General features: G+C 40.5%; 1 protein-coding gene across 5 annotated transcripts in view; it reads left to right on the top strand.

Moving 5' to 3' along the window:
* The window catches only part of SYNE2 (spectrin repeat containing nuclear envelope protein 2), a 379,604-nt gene that overhangs the window by 146,845 nt on the left and 214,986 nt on the right, over nucleotides 1-17,773 (top strand). For 3 of the 5 annotated variants that reach the window (XM_032134991.2, XM_032134990.2, XM_032134988.2), the window contains exons 26-32: nucleotides 710-819; nucleotides 1,407-1,533; nucleotides 3,379-3,536; nucleotides 4,751-4,898; nucleotides 5,559-6,169; nucleotides 9,853-10,032; nucleotides 12,781-12,931. In XM_032134991.2, the coding sequence (XP_031990882.1) occupies nucleotides 710-819; nucleotides 1,407-1,533; nucleotides 3,379-3,536; nucleotides 4,751-4,898; nucleotides 5,559-6,169; nucleotides 9,853-10,032; nucleotides 12,781-12,931 (1,485 nt within the window). Of the gene's footprint in view, nucleotides 1-709; nucleotides 820-1,406; nucleotides 1,534-3,378; nucleotides 3,537-4,750; nucleotides 4,923-5,558; nucleotides 6,170-9,852; nucleotides 10,033-12,780; nucleotides 12,932-17,773 lie in introns of all 5 variants that reach the window. The other 2 variants (XM_058429959.1, XM_058429958.1) reach the window with 1 other exon arrangement.

Genomic DNA, 17,773 nt, shown 5'->3' with positions numbered 1-17,773 from the left:
GTGAGCCACCGCGCCCGGCCGAAAAGACTGATTTTCAAAGGAGAATGCAACTAACCAAAGCTATAGCGAGCATAACCTAATCTTCCTCTGAGTATACAAACAGTTCTTTCAAGCAGAGACCCTTTAGAACCATTATGAATACCGATTATCTGTGTACATTGTTATTGAGGGTAGAAGAGGTTGAGCTTGATCTGTACAGATGTTTCCATTTCATTGAGATGAACAAGTTCATTTATCATTTGCCTTTTCTTCTGCTGCATTATAATGTATTTCATTATCTGTGGGAATTGAATTTTCTAAATTCCTGAAGTCTAGATAATTTGGTATTTACTGTATATTACAGTCCAGACTGTCAATCAGAACATGTGGCGGAAGGAATGAGGTGAGGTGGATTTGTTTCTAGAGGTCTGCTCCTGCATGGTAGGCTTCTGTCTACTTTTGACTATGGGTATGCAGTCTCAGGCAGAAATAGCATTTTGGGGCTGGAAGTCTTCCTTTAACATGTTGCCATACCAATTAGAAGGTGAGACTCTCCTCTGTCCTACGGAAAGACTTTTCTCTGAGCTGAGACATCTCAAGGAAATTGTATTATCTCCTGGTTTGAGGTACAAAGAATCAATGATACATTTTTGAACATAAAGCATTTATCTTTTCCAGATAATTAAGTATGTTTAAGATATTTCCTTTACTATTTTGCATATTCCCTTAGGCAATGGAACCCACTATGAAGTTTAGCCTGGCATCAGAGTTAAAGCCTCTGCAAGAAGAAAGCATTATGGAAAAGGATTACAGTGCATCTATAAATAGTTTACTAGAGAGGTAAACTCTTTTTAAACAACTGGAAAATCCACCAAAAGTCTTTCATCGATGCAAACATGTTATACTTTTTAAAAGTTTTATTTTCGTTTAGTCATCATTTTGCATGTGATCCAGTAACTTAAACAGAAATTCTATGGTATTTCCTCACACGCAGTTGACAGTAATTTTAAAATATTTCTTTGTGTTATTTTATTTTTCTTATTTTTTTGTTTGTTTTTTGTTTATCTTTGTGTTATTTTATTTTTAATATTTTGGGACAGAGTATCGTTCTGTCGTCCAGGCTGGAGTGCAGTGGTGCCATCTCGGCTTGCTGCAGCCTCCACCTCCGGGGATCAAGTGATTCTCCTGCCTCAGCCTCCTGCGTAGCTGAGATTATAGGCACCTGTCACCATGTCCAGCTAATTTTTTGTAGTTTTAGTAGAGATGAGGTTTCGCCATATTGGCCAGGCTGGTCTCAAACTCCCGACCTCAGGCAATCCACCCGCCTTGGCCTGCCAAAGTGCTAGGATTACAGGTGTGAGCCACTGCGCTTGGCCTGTGTTATTTTAAAAATTAACTATTGTGATGTTGCATTTCATTTTGCCCAGGTATGATACATACAAAGATATTCTTGAACACCACCTGCAAAACAACAAATTCAGGATTACTTCTGATTTCTCTAGTGAAGAGGACGGGAGTAGTTCTTGTCTGCAGGCTAAACTGACAGATCTACAGGTAATTACCAAAAATATTATTTCTGTGATTATCTTGTTTATTAGAAAATAGTACCACTGTGAGTCTGGACATCCCCTTTTCTGTTGAGGTCACATACACTAAATGTTTCCAAAGAACTCTCTTTGCTGGATTGCATTTCTAATGTCACCCTAGTCCATAAAGTGATTTTCTTTCAAGTACCAACCCCAGGAAAAGCTTTGGTTTAGGCTCTTAATTTACTGCTTATACTCTAATCTGGTACTCCAGATATTGTGGCTTGAAGAGTTTTTGTTTATTTATTTCTTTTTGTGCTTCAGGCTTCAAGGGAATTGATCAAAAACAATGTGTTTGAAGGGAATTTCATCCTGTTCCTGGGTTGCTCCAAAGTTAACCAGCCAGTGACTCTGAATGTTTGTTTCAGTCCTTCATCATCTTTACCAAATTATCGCAGTGTCTAAAATTGCTGTACAGTGATTGTTGACTGTCTGATGTTGGGCATTTAGGGCAGTGGAGGGAGTTTTCACTCTAAATGATGGATTCTCCTCCTAAAAAGCCTTCAGTGGAAGTTATTGCAGTTGACTCAGAGACAACAGAAAGAAGCAGTCTATTGTTGGCATACAAATCACACTTCTACAAATAATATCTTTCCTATTTGGAAGATGATCTGTGCATTGTAGTGCATCATTTTTGATGCATGCCCTGAGTGCATTAGAGGGAACCCTCACAGATGGAGGGCCATAGGTAGTTCCTACAACATCCTTCCATGTTTTCTAGTTTCTTTTATTATACTGGGTCTCAGTCACTCTACCATCTGGCTGCTCTCCATTTTTCATCTGAATAAGCAAAATTTATATGTTAAAATCCCTGTTGCTCAAGTGATGGATTTAGCATGTTTTCATCACAATTAAGAAACTGTCTTGAGGCCGGGCGTGGTGGCTCACGCTTGTAATCCGAGCACTTTGGGAGGCCGAGGCGGGTGGATCACGAGGTCAGGAGATCGAGACCGCGGTGAAACCCCGTCTCTACTAAAAATACAAAAAATTAGCCCGGCGTGGTGGCGGGCGCCTGTAGTCCCAGCTACTCGGAGAGGCTGAGGCAGGAGAATGGCGGCAACCCAGGAGGCGGAGCTTGCAGTGAGCCGAGATTGCGCCACTGTACTCCAGCCTGGGTGACAGAGCAAGACTCTGTCTCAAAAAAAAAAAAAAAAAGAAACTGCCTTGATGTTTCTCCAGTAACTGAATAATGAGTTGGTTAGAAAAACTATACTAATCTCTGGATAAAGTGAAGAACAAATTATACAGATTGCTGATCTGTCAGTAGTATTGTATAGCAGTGCCTTACCAAAAAAAGAATCAAGATAAGGAGCTGGAGTAGTATAGAATTATAAATGTTAATTATAAACCATAAATTAATTTAATTTACTTCTTATTTATGTAGAAACAGTAAATTAATTTAATTTTCTATTTATGTAGAAACAGTTTTGGTTCACTTCAGTTTTCTTTTAGTTTAGAAGGTAACAAAGATTTCCTATCCAGAGAAAACAGAATATCTGTTCTTACATGTATCTGTATTTTTCTGAATTGTATTCTGTGTAATTACCCTAGGGGAAGGGAGTTAGGGCACCTTTGAAAGCTGCCTTGTGGACTCCATTGACTTCATTGAATGGGTCCTCTGAGAGCACAGTTAATGTCATTGTTCCCTAAAGGATAGTTCACTTGTAGATGGTTGGAAAGTATTTTTAAACACATTTCCATGTGAAACATTGTGTTTGCTTCCACAGTCGGTGAATGTCTCATGTTTTAAGAACAGAATAATTGTGCCTATTAACCCCATTAGTTGATAAATTAATTTATGTGTTCCATCTAGGTCATAAAAAATGAAACTGATGCTTGCTGGAAAGAGTTTGAAATTATTTCATTGAAGTTAGAAAATCATGTGAATGACATAAGAAAGCCTTTTATAATTAAGGAAAGAGACACACTAAAGGAAAGAGAAAGAGAGCTTCAGATGACTCTTAATACCAGGTAAAATTCTGAGATCTATTAACTATGAATCTAATAAACTCACTAAATCCTATAATGCCATTTTAAGCAAGACTATTGCCATACTAAGTATGTTGTTTTATTTGGATGTCACAACAACAGTAAGAGAGGCTACCATTATGATTGCATTTTACTGATAAGGAAATTGATACTTAGAGAGGTTAAATATTAATAATATAACCAGGCCACACTCCTAGCTAGAAACTTAGTAGAACTTAAGGTCTGCCAAAGTTCAAAGGCCACAGACTTTCCACTGTCTCTTTTGGGCATGAATTTGACCAAGTCACATAAACTCTGTGGGCATTGATCTCTTCATTTCTGAAATGAGAGTGCTATTACTCTCATTGTATACATAGGATATGTATCCCCAGCATATATTCCTATATTGATAGGAAAAAAACTGAGGCTCAGAGTCTATATATTACTTACCTATGGTCACACATTTCAATTTATTTTCAGTAGAGCCTATTCTTTGGACCCCATTGTATTTGTAACATGGAAATATAAGAAATTATTCCATAATTAAAATAATTATGAGGTTTCTTAGTTGTCAAGGTGAAGTTAAGTTACAATTCTGTTTTTATTTCAAAAGAGAGAGAAAGGCTTAGTATGTTTTACAACAATTTTCTGTTCAGTGTGGTATATATTACACTGCTAAGAATACTTTGGGGCCAGGCACGGTGGCTCCTGCCCATAATCCCAGCACTTTGGGAGGCCAAGGCAGGCGGATCACCTGAGGTTAGGAGTTTGAGACCAGCCTGGCCAACATGGTGAAACACTGTCTCTACTAAAAATACAAAAAGAAAAAAAAAAGAATGCTTGGATGTTGGGATGCTTTTTGGAGTGAAAGGAGAAATCATTAATGACACTGAAACAGCTGGAGTTGCCTGGCCCAGTGGGTCATGGTTAACCTAGCTCTGCTGCCTCTCACTAAATAAATGTATGTTGAATGAATGAATGAATAAATGGATAGATGGATGAACAAATAAAAGAATACTTGGATATAGCAACCAATTCATTCTTTGGCATTTTGAATCGATGGGTTTAAGTATTAATGTGATAATGTGTATATATCATTGTATGTCTATTTATTGGACAATTATTTTCTGTTCTTAGTTCAGTAATTGTGTTAATCAGTTTTATAGGATATCTTTCTGCTGTGTTTTCCCCTCATGTCTGGTTTACCTTGCACCCAGAATGGAGTCTTTAGAGACAGCACTGCAGCTTGTGTTACCTGTAGAGAAGGCATCACTTCTTCTCTGTGGCTCGGACCTGCCTCTTCATAAAATGGCCATCCAAGGATTTCATCTCATTGATGCTGATCGCATTTATCAACACCTAAGGGTAAGTATATATCAACACCTAAGGGTAAGTATATAAGTTCTCACAGTGTATTTACCGAATAATCGAGTCTTCTGAGATTTATAAATCTTTATGGATTTTTAATTATTCATGATAGCATAGATTAAGAGTATAAGCCACGATAATTTTTTTTCAGTAATTTAGACTTGTTTTTTATTTCTTAACTCTTTAATTCCTTGCAAATTAGGAGGTGGGCCCGTGGAATACATAATGAGGTATTTTCTTTGAATTTAAAATGAAGCCTTGTTTATGAATGCCTTCTTCAGTGACTGAATTCCTAAATATATGAGACTCATGCTTAAATGCTATATTCTACCATTTTCTTATTCTAAATCCCATCTTAAATAAAAATATTTGTTCATTTTTCAGATTATAAAATTGTTCTCTGAACAGTTTAATATCTAATTATTTACTTTGAAGCAATAGATTTATGTGCTTGTTTTCTTTTTGGGATTGAAACATCAGCTGGCACATTGATCATTTGTAATTAAAACGTTTCCTTAGGTAGAAACTGTCACCTTTTGTTAAACTCAAAAGCATTTTTCTAGATCAAATCTAGTCATACAGTTTGGGGCTGGTTTCTCACGTGTAGTCTTTCTTTTTTCCACCTCAGTTTTTTAGCTTTTCTTATCTTTATTTTAGAATATCCAAGATTCTATAGCAAAACAGATTGAAATATGTAACCGCTTAGAAGAGCCAGGCAACTTTGTATTAAAGGAGTTACACCCATTTGATCTACATGCAATGCAGAATATTATACTGAAATACAAAACACAATTTGAAGAAATGAACCACAAGGTGCAGAGGAGCGAAGATACTCTCAAAGCTCTGGAAGACTTTTTGGCATCTCTCAGAACACCTGAACTCTCTGCTGAGCCTATTACAGACCTTTCAGCCTCAGATACACAGGTGGCACAAGAAAATACTTTGACAGTAAGAAATAAAGAGGGAGAAATTCATCTGATGAAAGATAAGGCCAAACATTTGGATAAATGTTTGAAGATGCTTGATATGAGCTTTAAAGATGTTGAATGGGATGAAGACACCTCCTGTGAAAACCTGCTTGATGCTTTTTCAATAAAGTTATCTGAGACACATGGCTATGGGGTACAGGAGGAATTCACTGAGGAAAACAAATCACTAGAGGCTTGTATTTTCAAAAATAATGAACTCCTGAAAAATATTCAAGATGTGCAAAGTCAAATCAGTAAAATTGGTCTTAAGGATCCTACTGTTCCAGCTGTGAAACATCGGTAAGTATTGTCCATCCATTTCCGTCCAAGGTGACTGGCACCTTTCTGTATTTTCACTTCTATTAGGTGAAAGAAATTCTTCCTATGTCTTTCTGCTTCTATTCCATCCCTCTCTATTCAGTGTTCAGCATTCTTTTCTGTAGACTTTTCAAGCAAACTTCCTTTTTGTTGGTATTGTATCTGTACAAAACGTTGCATAATTTTTTTTCCTCTTTAAAGTGTATCTTATGGACAAAGGAGTGGTGAAGTCAGATATGCATAAAGTACTGTACATGAGTTACTTATAATTCCCTTGTACTTCTGTGTGTTTACTGTGGAGTTCTCCTCAGGACGGATGACTGGCAGACTCGACGCTGTGATATTAAACCAGTAGTGGAAGATGCATGCGCCACATCTTGTCCCTGCTTCTTCCGTAGTTGTTTGGTCTCCTCCTCCTCCCAGCAGGATTAGGGTGGGAACTGAGTGGAAGGGCAGGAGACTGAATTTAAGAGGCAATCTAAAGTTAGTGTTGATTCTGGAGATGGAGCAGAGTTGCAGTAGACTGAGGTTGGCAGCCTTCTGTATACTTGCTGCCATTTTAATTCCAGCATTTGGAACAGGGTCTTCAAATTCCAAAAGCTAAAATGTTAGCAAGAGTCGCTTTTGTGGAATCATTTCCCCCTCCCCTCCCCTCCCCTTTCCTCTCCTCTTTTCCTTTCTTTCGACAGAGTCTTGCGGTATCACCAGGCTGGAGTTCTTGGCTCACTGCAACCTCCGCCTCCTGGGTTCAAGTGATTCCCCTGCCTCAGCCTCCCGAGTAGCTGGGACTACAGGCGCATGCCACTACGCCTGGCTAATTTTTTTTTTTTTTGTATTTTAGTAGGGATGGGGTTTCACCATATTGGCCAGGATGGTCTTGATCTCTCGACCTCATGATCCACCTGCCTTGGCCTCCTAAAGATTACATGCATGAGCCACCGTTGTTTTTTGTTTGTTTGTTTTTGATACAGAGTCTTGCTCTGTTGCCCAGGCTGGAGTGCAGTGGCAAGATCTTGGCTCACTGCAACCTCTGCCTCCCAGGTTTAGGTGATTCTCCTACCTCAGCCCCCCCTAGTAGCTGGGATTACAGGCATGTGCCACCATGCCAGGCTAATTTTTGTATTTCTAGTAGAGACGGGGTTTCACCATGTTGACCAGGCTGGTCTTGAACTCCTGACCTCAGGTAATCCACCCGCTTTGACCTCCCAACGTGTTGGGATTACAGGCGTGAGCCACCACGCCCGGCCTCTTCCCCCCTTTCTAAATCTGTCTCACTTTCTGTCTCCTCCTCTGCGCACCTTTAGTGCCTCAGGCTGGGTGGTCTCTTGAGGGTCTTTAGATGACCAAGCCCTCATTGTAGCCAAGTGTGCCTTTCCCTCTGAAATGCTCACACCCTCAGGCTCAATGATGCTTTCATTCTTAGGGTATCCCACCACTGCATGCGATTGCACCACTGCCCTCCATCCTGGGCAGCACAGCAAGACCCTCTCTCAAAGAAAAGAAAGAGAGAAAGAAAAAGAAATTCTATGTAAGGAAGGAGGAGGGGATTGCTACTGAACAGGGTAATCAGGGAAGGTCTCACTGAGAAGGTGGCCTTGGCATCAGATGAGAGGCAAGAGCAAGCCACTTGAACCTGGAGAAATAGCCTTCTAGGCAGAGGGAGCAGTAGGTACAAAGGTCAGGTGTGTTTGAGGAAAGGCAAGGAGGTGAGAAGGTGCAGCAGTGAGGGGGAGGTGTAGCTTAGCTCATGCAGGAACTTTTAGGCTGTTCAATAACTTTGGCTTGTTCTTCAAGTGACATGGGAAGTCATTGCAGGGTTCTAAGCAGAGAGAAATGTCTTGGTTTTCATCATAACCTGTTGTCTCTGGCTGATGTGTTGAAAATAGACTGTAGGAGTTGAGAGAAGACCTGGGAAGTCTGGTTTGACCTATTGTAGTAATCCCTGGTAGGGATGAAGCTGGCATGGATCAGTGGTAATGTGGTAGAAAGTGTTGAAATTCTGTATATCGTTTGAAGATAGAGACCAGATGATTTATTGACACAATAACATGGGATGTAAAAGAGATATTGGGGTCAAGAATGCTTCCAAGCATTGGAACCTTCCTCTGGGTTCAAGTGCTCTTGCCTCTCATTGTCCATTGTGTCAGTGGTAACTTGAGCAGTGAGTAAGAACCGAGTTACCATTAACTGAGATGAAAAAGACTAAAGTTTATCAGTGTTGGATGAAATTTATCAGTATTGAATGAAAGATTGGGTGTGCTCAGTTTTAAAAATGATATATTCAAGATACTTATTAGACATTCAAGCAGCGGTATCAATAAGACACTTAAAAATAGATGGCATTAGGAATCAGGAGAGAGGTCTGGGCTGGAGGTATATGTTTGAGAGTTTTCATCATTTTACAAGGCTGTTTAAAGCTATGAGACTGGATGAAATTTCCGAGGAGAGTGAGTTTAGATAAGAGAAGAGGTCCAAGTTGGATCCATACTCAGGGGCACTCCGTATTGAGAGATCAGGAAGATGAGGGGGAACCAGCCCAAGAAACTGAGAAGGGAGAGGCCAGTACAGTAGGACGAAAATCAAGAGACTTCTGGGGTTACCTGAAGAAGGCATCTCAACAAGGAGGAGGTGACCAAGTATTAAATGTGCTGACTAGTGAAGCAAGGTGAAGATTGAGAGTGGAACAGGGATTTTGCAATGTGGAGGCCAGCTGTTTCAGTAGGCAGTCGAGAATGAAAACCTTATTGGAGTGAACTGAAGAGAAAACTGGAGGCTAGGAAGTAGAGGCTGTGAGAAGTTTAGCAATTTAGATTTAGGTGAATGGTGTTAATCCCTCCAGTATTATTTTATCCTTAAATAACTCCTTTTTGATAGGGAGAGCTTTTTGTACATAAAGGAGAAGTGCAAGATTTCCCTTGTCTTTTCCTTCCTCCTTGGCCGCCCCATCCTTCTTAGGATCCTGCAGTTCTTGGTCATTCACCTTCTCCTCTTCTCCCATATCATGCTGTCTTCCCCCTGCATAAGCACACATATGCGCTTTGTCTCTCTCTCTTTTCTCTCATGTGTGTATACACCTTTTACAAGTGTGTTCATCACAGACACATGTTACTGCCAATGGTTTTGTATATTTATTATATTTATTTAAAGCACCAAATTAATATTCTGGAAATGCAGCCAGGCACGGTAGCTCACACCTGTAATCCCAGCACTTTGGGAAGCTGAGCCAGGGGGATTGCTTGAGTCCAGGAGTTTGAGACAAGCCTGGGCAACATAGTGAGACCCCATCTCTACAAAAAATAAAAATTTAGCCAGGCATGTTGGTGTGCACGTGTGGTACCAGCAATTCAAGAGACTGAGGTGGGAGGATCACTTGAGCCTGGGAGGTTGAGGCTGCAGTGAGCTGAGATTGCACCACTGCACTCAGTGTAGGTGACAGAGCGAGACCCTGTCTCCAGGAAAACAAAATAAGACAAAACCAAAAAAACAAATCAGAAAAATTCTGGAAATGTAAAGAGCCTCCTGAACTCTGTAAGAGGAATGTGTAATTTTGGCGTTAACCTCCTGAGGACAAATTAAAGTTAGTGTGCCTCTCCAAGTTACCCAGATTTGTGTTGAATCAACAGTTAACAGTTGGCTATCAAACTTTTTTCTCATTCATAATCAAGGAAAAAATCATTAATCAGACTGGATAAGGTTCTAGATGAATATGAAGAAGAGAAGAGACATTTACAAGAAATGGCTAATTCTCTTCCACACTTCAAAGATGACAGAGAAAAAACCGTGAATCAACAGTGCCAAAATACAGTAGTCTTGTGGGAGAATACCAAAGCCCTGGTCACCGAATGGTAAGGAAAAAAAAGAATCCTTCTTGAATCTGAAAAATTGTCTGTAGCACAACTAACTTTTTCAAACTTCTGGGTTGAAAGCATATCTCTGTGGACCCAAAGGAGGGGCAAGCATAAGGATTTCCCACTGGAGTTCACAGGGCCAGTGTCTGGGACAAGACCTAGAATTGTAGATTATAGCCAGAATGCAGCAAAGAGGTTCTCCACGAAGCGTAACACATACACAGTACAGTCCGTTTATGCTCATCACCATCCCAACTGGGTTGGTTTCCTATTGCTGTAAATCACCAAGCAAATCACCATGAACTTAGTGGCTTAAAAAGAAGACGGATTTATTACCTTATGCTTCTGGAGGTCAGAAGTGGTAAAATAAGGCTGCGTGAGGTGGCTCACACCTGTAATCCCAGCACTTTGTGAGGCTGAAGTGAGAGGATTGCTTGAGTCTATGTGTTTGAGACCAGCCTGGCCAACATGGTGAAACCCCATCTCTACAAAATACAAAAAAATTGGCCGGACACAGTGGCTCATGCCTGTAATCCCAGCACTTTGGGAGGCTGGGGTGGCCGGATCACCTAAGGTCGGGAGCTCGAGACCAGCCTGGCCAACATGGCAAAACCCCATCTCTAAAAACATAAAAAAAGTAACCTGCATGCTGGTGTGTGCCTATAGTCCCAGGTACTCAGGAGGCTGAGGTGGGAACATCACTTGAGCCTGGGAGGTTGAGGTTTCAGTGAACCGAGATTGCACCACTGTACTTCAGAGCGAGACCCTGTCTCGAAAAAAAAAAAAAAAAAATCAAGCTGTGTTCCTTCTGGAGGCTCTAGGCAAGATTCATTTCCTTGCCTTTTCCATATTCTCAGGCCTCCTGCTACATTCCTTGGCCTGTGTCCCCCTCCTCCATCTTTAAAGCAGCAGTGCAGGATCTTCAGATCTCTCTCTGCCCTCTGTTCTGTCATCATGTCTCCTTTGACACCTCTCCCTGCCTCCCTCTCAGAAGGACCCTTATGATTACACCAGGCCCACACGGGCAATCCCGGATAATCTCTGTAGTTTAAGATCCTTAGCTTAATCACCTCTGCAAAGTCCCTTTTGCTTTGTGAGGTAACCTGTAAGGTAACATTCACAAGATCCAAGGATTAGGCCCAGGACATCTTTGGGAATTGGGAGCATTACTTTACCACACACCCCTACCTGAATGGGAGATGTTGCCTGTCAATAACAGCTGTGTTTCCTGCAGAGTCGGGGCTAGTTGCAAAAATTTTTGAAACTGTGAAGACCATTACCTATCAGTCCCAGTTGGCAATTCTTATTTTTTAAAAATATTTGATATTATTTATTAATTTGCCAGACTGCTTTGGAGGGATTCAGTTTTTTATATGTGATTGCTTGTGTGTCCAGTTGTCCATTCCATGGAATATCCTCTGTCCATCCCTCTTACTATCTACATGAGGGCGGGGAGTGGTGGAAGGGGTGATCCCTACAGGCTGAACTGCCCAGGCCGAGGGTTCCAGCAGGGTTAGGCAGTGGGAGGTATTAGAGGGGAAGAAGAGAGGCCAGGGTGGTCTCACCATCCCGCTTTGTTTCTGCATGTAGTTCTGGCACCACCTGACGGCACCGTCCTGTGTGGCTTGGGGCATCTCCCCAGCTTTCTCCTAGAGGCTGAGTGGCATGACCTATTTGCGGGGGGTTAATCCCTGTGTGCCTTGGCCTCCCTGGCAGTTTCCCCTGATTCTGCTCTCAGAATTCTGATTCTCTCTTCAGAATTCCATTTGGGTACACCTCCTGTTTCCTACCGGAACCTGAGTGTACAAGAGTCAAGATGAACCCTGTGTGTGGTATTTGATCTACTCTACCCTCTGATTTTACTGAGGAAAGAATTGAGATTCAAAGAGGCTAAAGTAACTTATCCAGAGTCTTAGACTAAGCAGTTTCCAGCTGTAGTAGAAACCAGGTGTCCTAAACTGCCACATTGTCTCACTACCTTACATTTTAAAAAAGACTAAATCCAGAATGAATATAATAGATACATAAAAGGCCAGGCGCGGTGGCTCACACCTATATATAATCCCAGGACTTTGGGAGGCCAAGGCAAGTGGATCACCTGAGGGTCAGGAGTTCAAGATCAGCCCGGCCAACATGATGAAACCCCGTCTCTACTAAAAATGCAAAAATTTCAGGCATGGTGGCACTTGCCTGTAATCCTAGCCACTCGGGAGGCTGAGGCAGGAGAATTGCTTGAATCCAGGAGGCAGAGGTTGCAGTGAGCCAGGATCACACCACTGCACTCTAGCTTGGGTGACAGAGCTAGACTCTGTCTCAAAAAAAAAAAAAAAAAAAAAAAAAAGAATAGATATATAAACACCCTGTGACTTGCTGAATTAATATTGAAATAATCTGCCAGAGTTATGTTAAGGGGGCTCTGTTTTCTGAGATGTCTTTTGGTTAATGATGAAATTGAGATGCTGATTCCTTAGGGTGATGAATCTTGTGTTTCTTTCTAGACTTTACATCTGGTAACTTTTTAATGTTCACCTAGTGACAGTACTAATCCAGAGATTATGCCATCTATTTGCCAGATATATTGATGTGCCATCATTCTTAGGTTAAATTGATAAAAAATATTAAGAACCACATCAAGAGGAAAAGTCCTTTACACCTTATTCATGATTTATGTGGGATACTTGCAAAGAGAAAGAATGGTTTTGCTATTTTTGGACATTTAGCTATTGTATATTTTTCTATTCATAGTCTTGAACAATGTGGAAGAGTTTTGGAGCTCTTAAAACAATATCAGAATTTTAAAAGCATCTTGACAACTTTGATTCAAAAAGAAGAGAGTGTCATCTCCCTGCAGGCTTCATACATGGGAAAGGAGAACCTGAAGAAAAGGATTGGAGAGGTGAGTCCAGGTTCCATTAGAAAAAACTGCCCAGCGACCTCACTGACAGGCCTGGTAGTAAAGAGATATTATAGATTAAGTCTTTTTTGAAACTTCGTTTAAAAGAAGTTACTAGTGACCCTATTTTACCAGGTATCTAAAAATTTGTTGTATTCATCACCAGGGCTGGAAAAAAGAGACAGTCACCAAGTTGATGGTGGGTCACTTCTGTTTGGGTTTTGATGCTGGGGCTGTGTTTCTGCTCATCCCTGCCGCCACCTCTGTGAGGCTGTAACAGCCTTTACACTGACTTTCTGTTTACAAGGAACCTGACCCTTCATTGCAGGCTTGACAGAAGGAAGACGGTGGGAAAATCCTCTCAGTTGTTAGTAGAGTGAGGAAAAATTAGCTTTTATTTACTGATTTTCTGTGAAGATTTGCAAGCTTATTACCATGTTGCTCCATCTATGTTTATATTCTAAGAAGAGTAATATTTTTGGACACTAGGTGTCATTATTTTCTATGGTTTTATGTGGTTATCAACCAGAGTGGCAGAAGAATGGAATAGTTAGAAAAGAATATACTATACTGCACTATATGACTCTGCACCAGAAAGTTTCTTTCTTCCCTCCCCTCCCCTCTCCGTGATTCTCCTGCCTCAGCCTTTCAAGTAGCTGGGATTACAGGTGCACAACACCACGCCCAGCTAATTTTTGTATTTTTGGTGAAGACAGGGTTTCGCCGTGTTGGCCGGGCTGGTCTCAAACTCCTGACCTGAGGTGATCTGCCCGCCTCTGCTTCCCAACTTGCTGGGATTACAGGCATGAGTCACCACACCTGGCCTTTTTCTATTGATTTTATGAGTACTAAGCTAAAGTGCTGTCAAGGTGTCAAAAGTATGTGAAATGTAGTTTGCTTGATATACTTGGAGGTTGGAAAGCAATTTTATTAAACTCTCCAGTTGTTAAGAGCAGCATGAGTGAAAGCTTAAATAGGACAATTTAGTCCTTATCTAGAACTATTAACCCTGAAGCTCAAATGACACCCAGAGTGTCAGGAATGGCTCTTGTCTGGGACCCACTTTCTCAGACTTAGTTTCTTAGAGCTGGCCAGTCGGAAGCAGCCCTATTTCGATACCAGCTGTACAATATGTGACTGTGTAGCTGATTTCTTGTCAGACTTAATCAAAGCTGTCAAGACCATGAGCAGATAGTCACAGTTGCTTAGATGTAAGCTGTCTGGTTCCCTCTGGTGGAGTCAGCTTTAGGATTTGGCTCGTCTTGGGATCTAGAAGGGTCCTGTCCTCATTCAGTAGATTTAAAGAGCTCTGGTTTCCTAGGTTCTTAGAGAATCCAGCATGTTCAGCCTTACCAGATCCTCTTGGGCTTGTGTCCCAGTTCGCATAGCCCTTCTGCCATGTCCCCGATAGCAGTCTCCTACCTTGTACTCTTGTTTTAGGATCAAAGTCTCTGCCTTTTTCAACAGACCTTGAGACCCTCCCTTGTATGCTGACCAGATATCTAGTCCCTCTTGACTTGCAGCTTTTCTTGTTCATGCAAATCCTCCTCACTTCTGGCGCCCTTCCTTAGCCCTGTTTTGATGAGTGTCAGTTATGATGGCCCATGCTGCGTGTGGCCTGTCTGCTGCTCTTCCCACTACCCCATAACTGTATAACCTTATAACTATAAACTATACTTTCTAGATAAGTTATTTATCTGACTAATAAACTTCTTCTCGTCACCTCCAGGGGGCTGACTCCTCTCCTGGGTGAGTCTCCCTAATCAGAATGTAGGCCCAGGTCTTGGTCTTTCTGCCATCGTTAGCTCCTCTGTGGCTATCATAACTGGACCTCACCTCTGTCCTCAGCTGTATTTGGCAGCCCCAAGTCCAGAGCCTCTCCAGAAAGTCAACCTCTGTGGGTAATGGAGGGAGTCCACTCAACCAGGTGAAGGAGGGCCTGAGAGTCTAAATATGTTTCTCTTAAAAAATGTCATTCTGTCTTTCTGTTTGTGGCTAACTGTATTTCTGCCTTAATGATTACCTTGAAGTCATTTCTAGCCTTTTGAGATTCTATGGCACAAATAGCCTTGCTTCTTATTGGCTTCTCTGCAGCCTCCCCACTACCCCATCTCCTCCTAGACAAAGGTTTCAGCTTTAGTTTTCGTGAGTCAGTTACCACTCATTCTTCAGCTTTCCAGCTTCCCAACTTCTCACCTTCTACCTGAGAGTATTCTCATCCTCTGTTCTCTGTGTGCTTATTGGTTTGTACCATTTTAAATTCTTTTCTGTTATTAAAGTAGCATGTGGGGGGAAAACAGAGACAAACATATATATTTAATCCACCATGTTAAACTTGCTATTTCACTGTTCCAATCACTGCATAGAATTGCCTGCCCTGAAGACATATTTGAAGTATATATATATATAGCAGAAATAAAAATTAATTAACTCTGCTTTGTCTGTACTCCTTCCTCAACTGCAAAAGGTATTTTTAAAATTAATAAGATAATTATAACTACCTTTAAGAAACAACAGTCCTGGCTTTCCTTATTTTATTAAAATGAGAATTGTACCTCTAGTATATGGGTACTTTATATGTTTTCTGAAATAATCTATTATTTTGTATGAAAGATATAGAAGTTTTAATACACTAGTGTTTAATTCTTTTGTCAGGTTTTAAAAAAACTGTCTAAAAAAGCAGATTTTAGTACTAATTATTAACATAACTTTCAGTTAATTTTTTGATGACATAGGTACTATCTTCACAAACAGTCCATTTCTGTAGCATGGATCTTTATCCTGCTTTGCAGCAGTGCCTGGAATATGATACCACTGAGAACTTTTGTCCTTCAAAACTGTAGTAACCTGGATGTTTATCTAGGATATGGTGACAAAGTTCTACTCTCTTTAATGAAAGACAGAAGTGCAAAAAGTTAGACTAGAAGGCTGGAATGTCAGGAGACTATTAAAGTTTGGAAATGTCAAAGTGGGCCTAGTTCCCTTTATTTTACTCCTTCCATTCGCTGTAAAACAAAACCCATAGTTCTGCCAATGCTAAAAGTACACTCTCTTGCCCTTTCTTTTCTCATCACCCTGTGGTAGCTTGTGCTAGTTTAACAAGAAAGTTCTTTGCAGGCAAAAAAACTTAGTTTGTTCAATTAAATGAAACATATCAATTAAATGAAAATTTTTTAATTGAACAAACATTTTTGCTTAAAAATTTTTTTCCTCATTAAATTTTTGTGTGTGTGTGTATTTAGGGAGTACAAGTGCAAATTTCTTACATGCATATATTGTGTAATGGTGGAGTCTGGGCTTTTAGTGGAACCTGTCACCCAAATAGTGGACATTGTACCCAATAGGTAAATTTTCAGCCCTCACCCCACTCCCACTGTCTCACCTTTTATATTCCCCAAGGCCTGTTATTCCACTCCATATGTCCGTGTGCCCCCATTGTTTAGCTCCCACTTATAAGTGAGAACATGTGGCATTTGACTTTCTGAGTTATTTCTCGTAGGATAATGGCCTCTAGTTCCGTCTGTGTGGACAAACATTTATTGTGTTCCACTGCAGAGTTCTGAACCAGGAGAACGAAGACCTGGGTTTTGAGCTCAGCTCTGCCAATGTATCAGTCAGCATCTAGTTAGAAGACAAACCTCCCCAGTTATTGATTTTTCATTTTAAAGATTTTATTTAATATTAATGTTTAAATTAGCCTTTATTTTGAGATAATGGTAGACTCACATACAAAAATAATACAAACAGATCCCAGGTGTCCTGTATTGAGTTTCCCCAATGGTAAAATCTTGTAAAACGATAGAATATTACAATCGGGATGTTGACATCAAAACAGTCAAGATAAAGAACATTTTTGTCACCACAAGGATTCTTGTCATTGTCATTTTCTAGCCCCATCCACTTTCCTCCTCCTCCCACCCCTTCTAATCCCTGACAGCCACTAATAGAGTCTCTATTTCTATAATTTTATTATTTTAAAAATGTTATATAAATGAAATTATAGAGTGTGTAACTTTTGGGGATTGGCTATTTTCACATAGCATTATTCTGTGGAGATTCATTCAGGTTCTTCCATGTATTGATAGTTTGTTCCTCTTTGTTGCTGAGCAGTATTCCATGGTATAAATGTGTCACAGTTTAACTATTCACCCACTGAAGGACATCTGGGTTCTTTCCAATTTTGGACTATTATGAATAAAGCTGCTGTAAACATTTGTGAAGGAGTCTTTGGTGAATATAAGTTTTTATTTCTCAGGGATGTGTCCAGGAGTGTGCTTGCCGGGTCATATGTTAATTGCATGGGTTTTTTTTTTTGTTTGTTTGTTTTTGATGGAGTCTCGCTCTGTTGCCCAGGTTGGACCATGGCACAATCTCGGCTCACTGCAGCCTCCGCCTCCTGGATTCAAGCAATTCTTCTGTCTCAGCCTCCTGAGTAGCTGGGACTACAGGTGCACGCCACTACACCCAGCTAATTTGTTTGTATTTTTAGTAGAGATGGGATTTCACCATATTGGTCAGGCTGGTCTCGAACTCCTGACCTTGTGATCTGCCTTGGCCTCCCAAAGTCCTGGGATTATAGGTGTGAGCCACCATGCCAGGCCTGCATGTTTATTTTTTAAGGAAACTGTCAAAATGTTTCTCAGAGCGGTTTTACCATTTTATGTGCTTTTTCTGCATTAACTGACAGGATTATATAATTTATTTCCATTAGCTTGTTAAAATGGTGGGTTACATTGATTGATTTTTGGATGTTAAACTAGCCTTGCATTCCTGGAATAAGCCTTATTTGGTCATGGTGTATAATTCCTTTTATATATAATATATTTTATATATTATATATAAAAG

The sequence above is a fragment of the Hylobates moloch genome, unplaced genomic scaffold (assembly GCF_009828535.3).
Source record: "Hylobates moloch isolate HMO894 unplaced genomic scaffold, HMol_V3 SCAFFOLD_16, whole genome shotgun sequence".
Classification (NCBI taxonomy): Eukaryota; Metazoa; Chordata; class Mammalia; order Primates; family Hylobatidae; genus Hylobates; species Hylobates moloch.
Note: the sequence above shows the minus strand (reverse complement) of the source record. Positions and strands in the feature narration are given on the sequence as shown.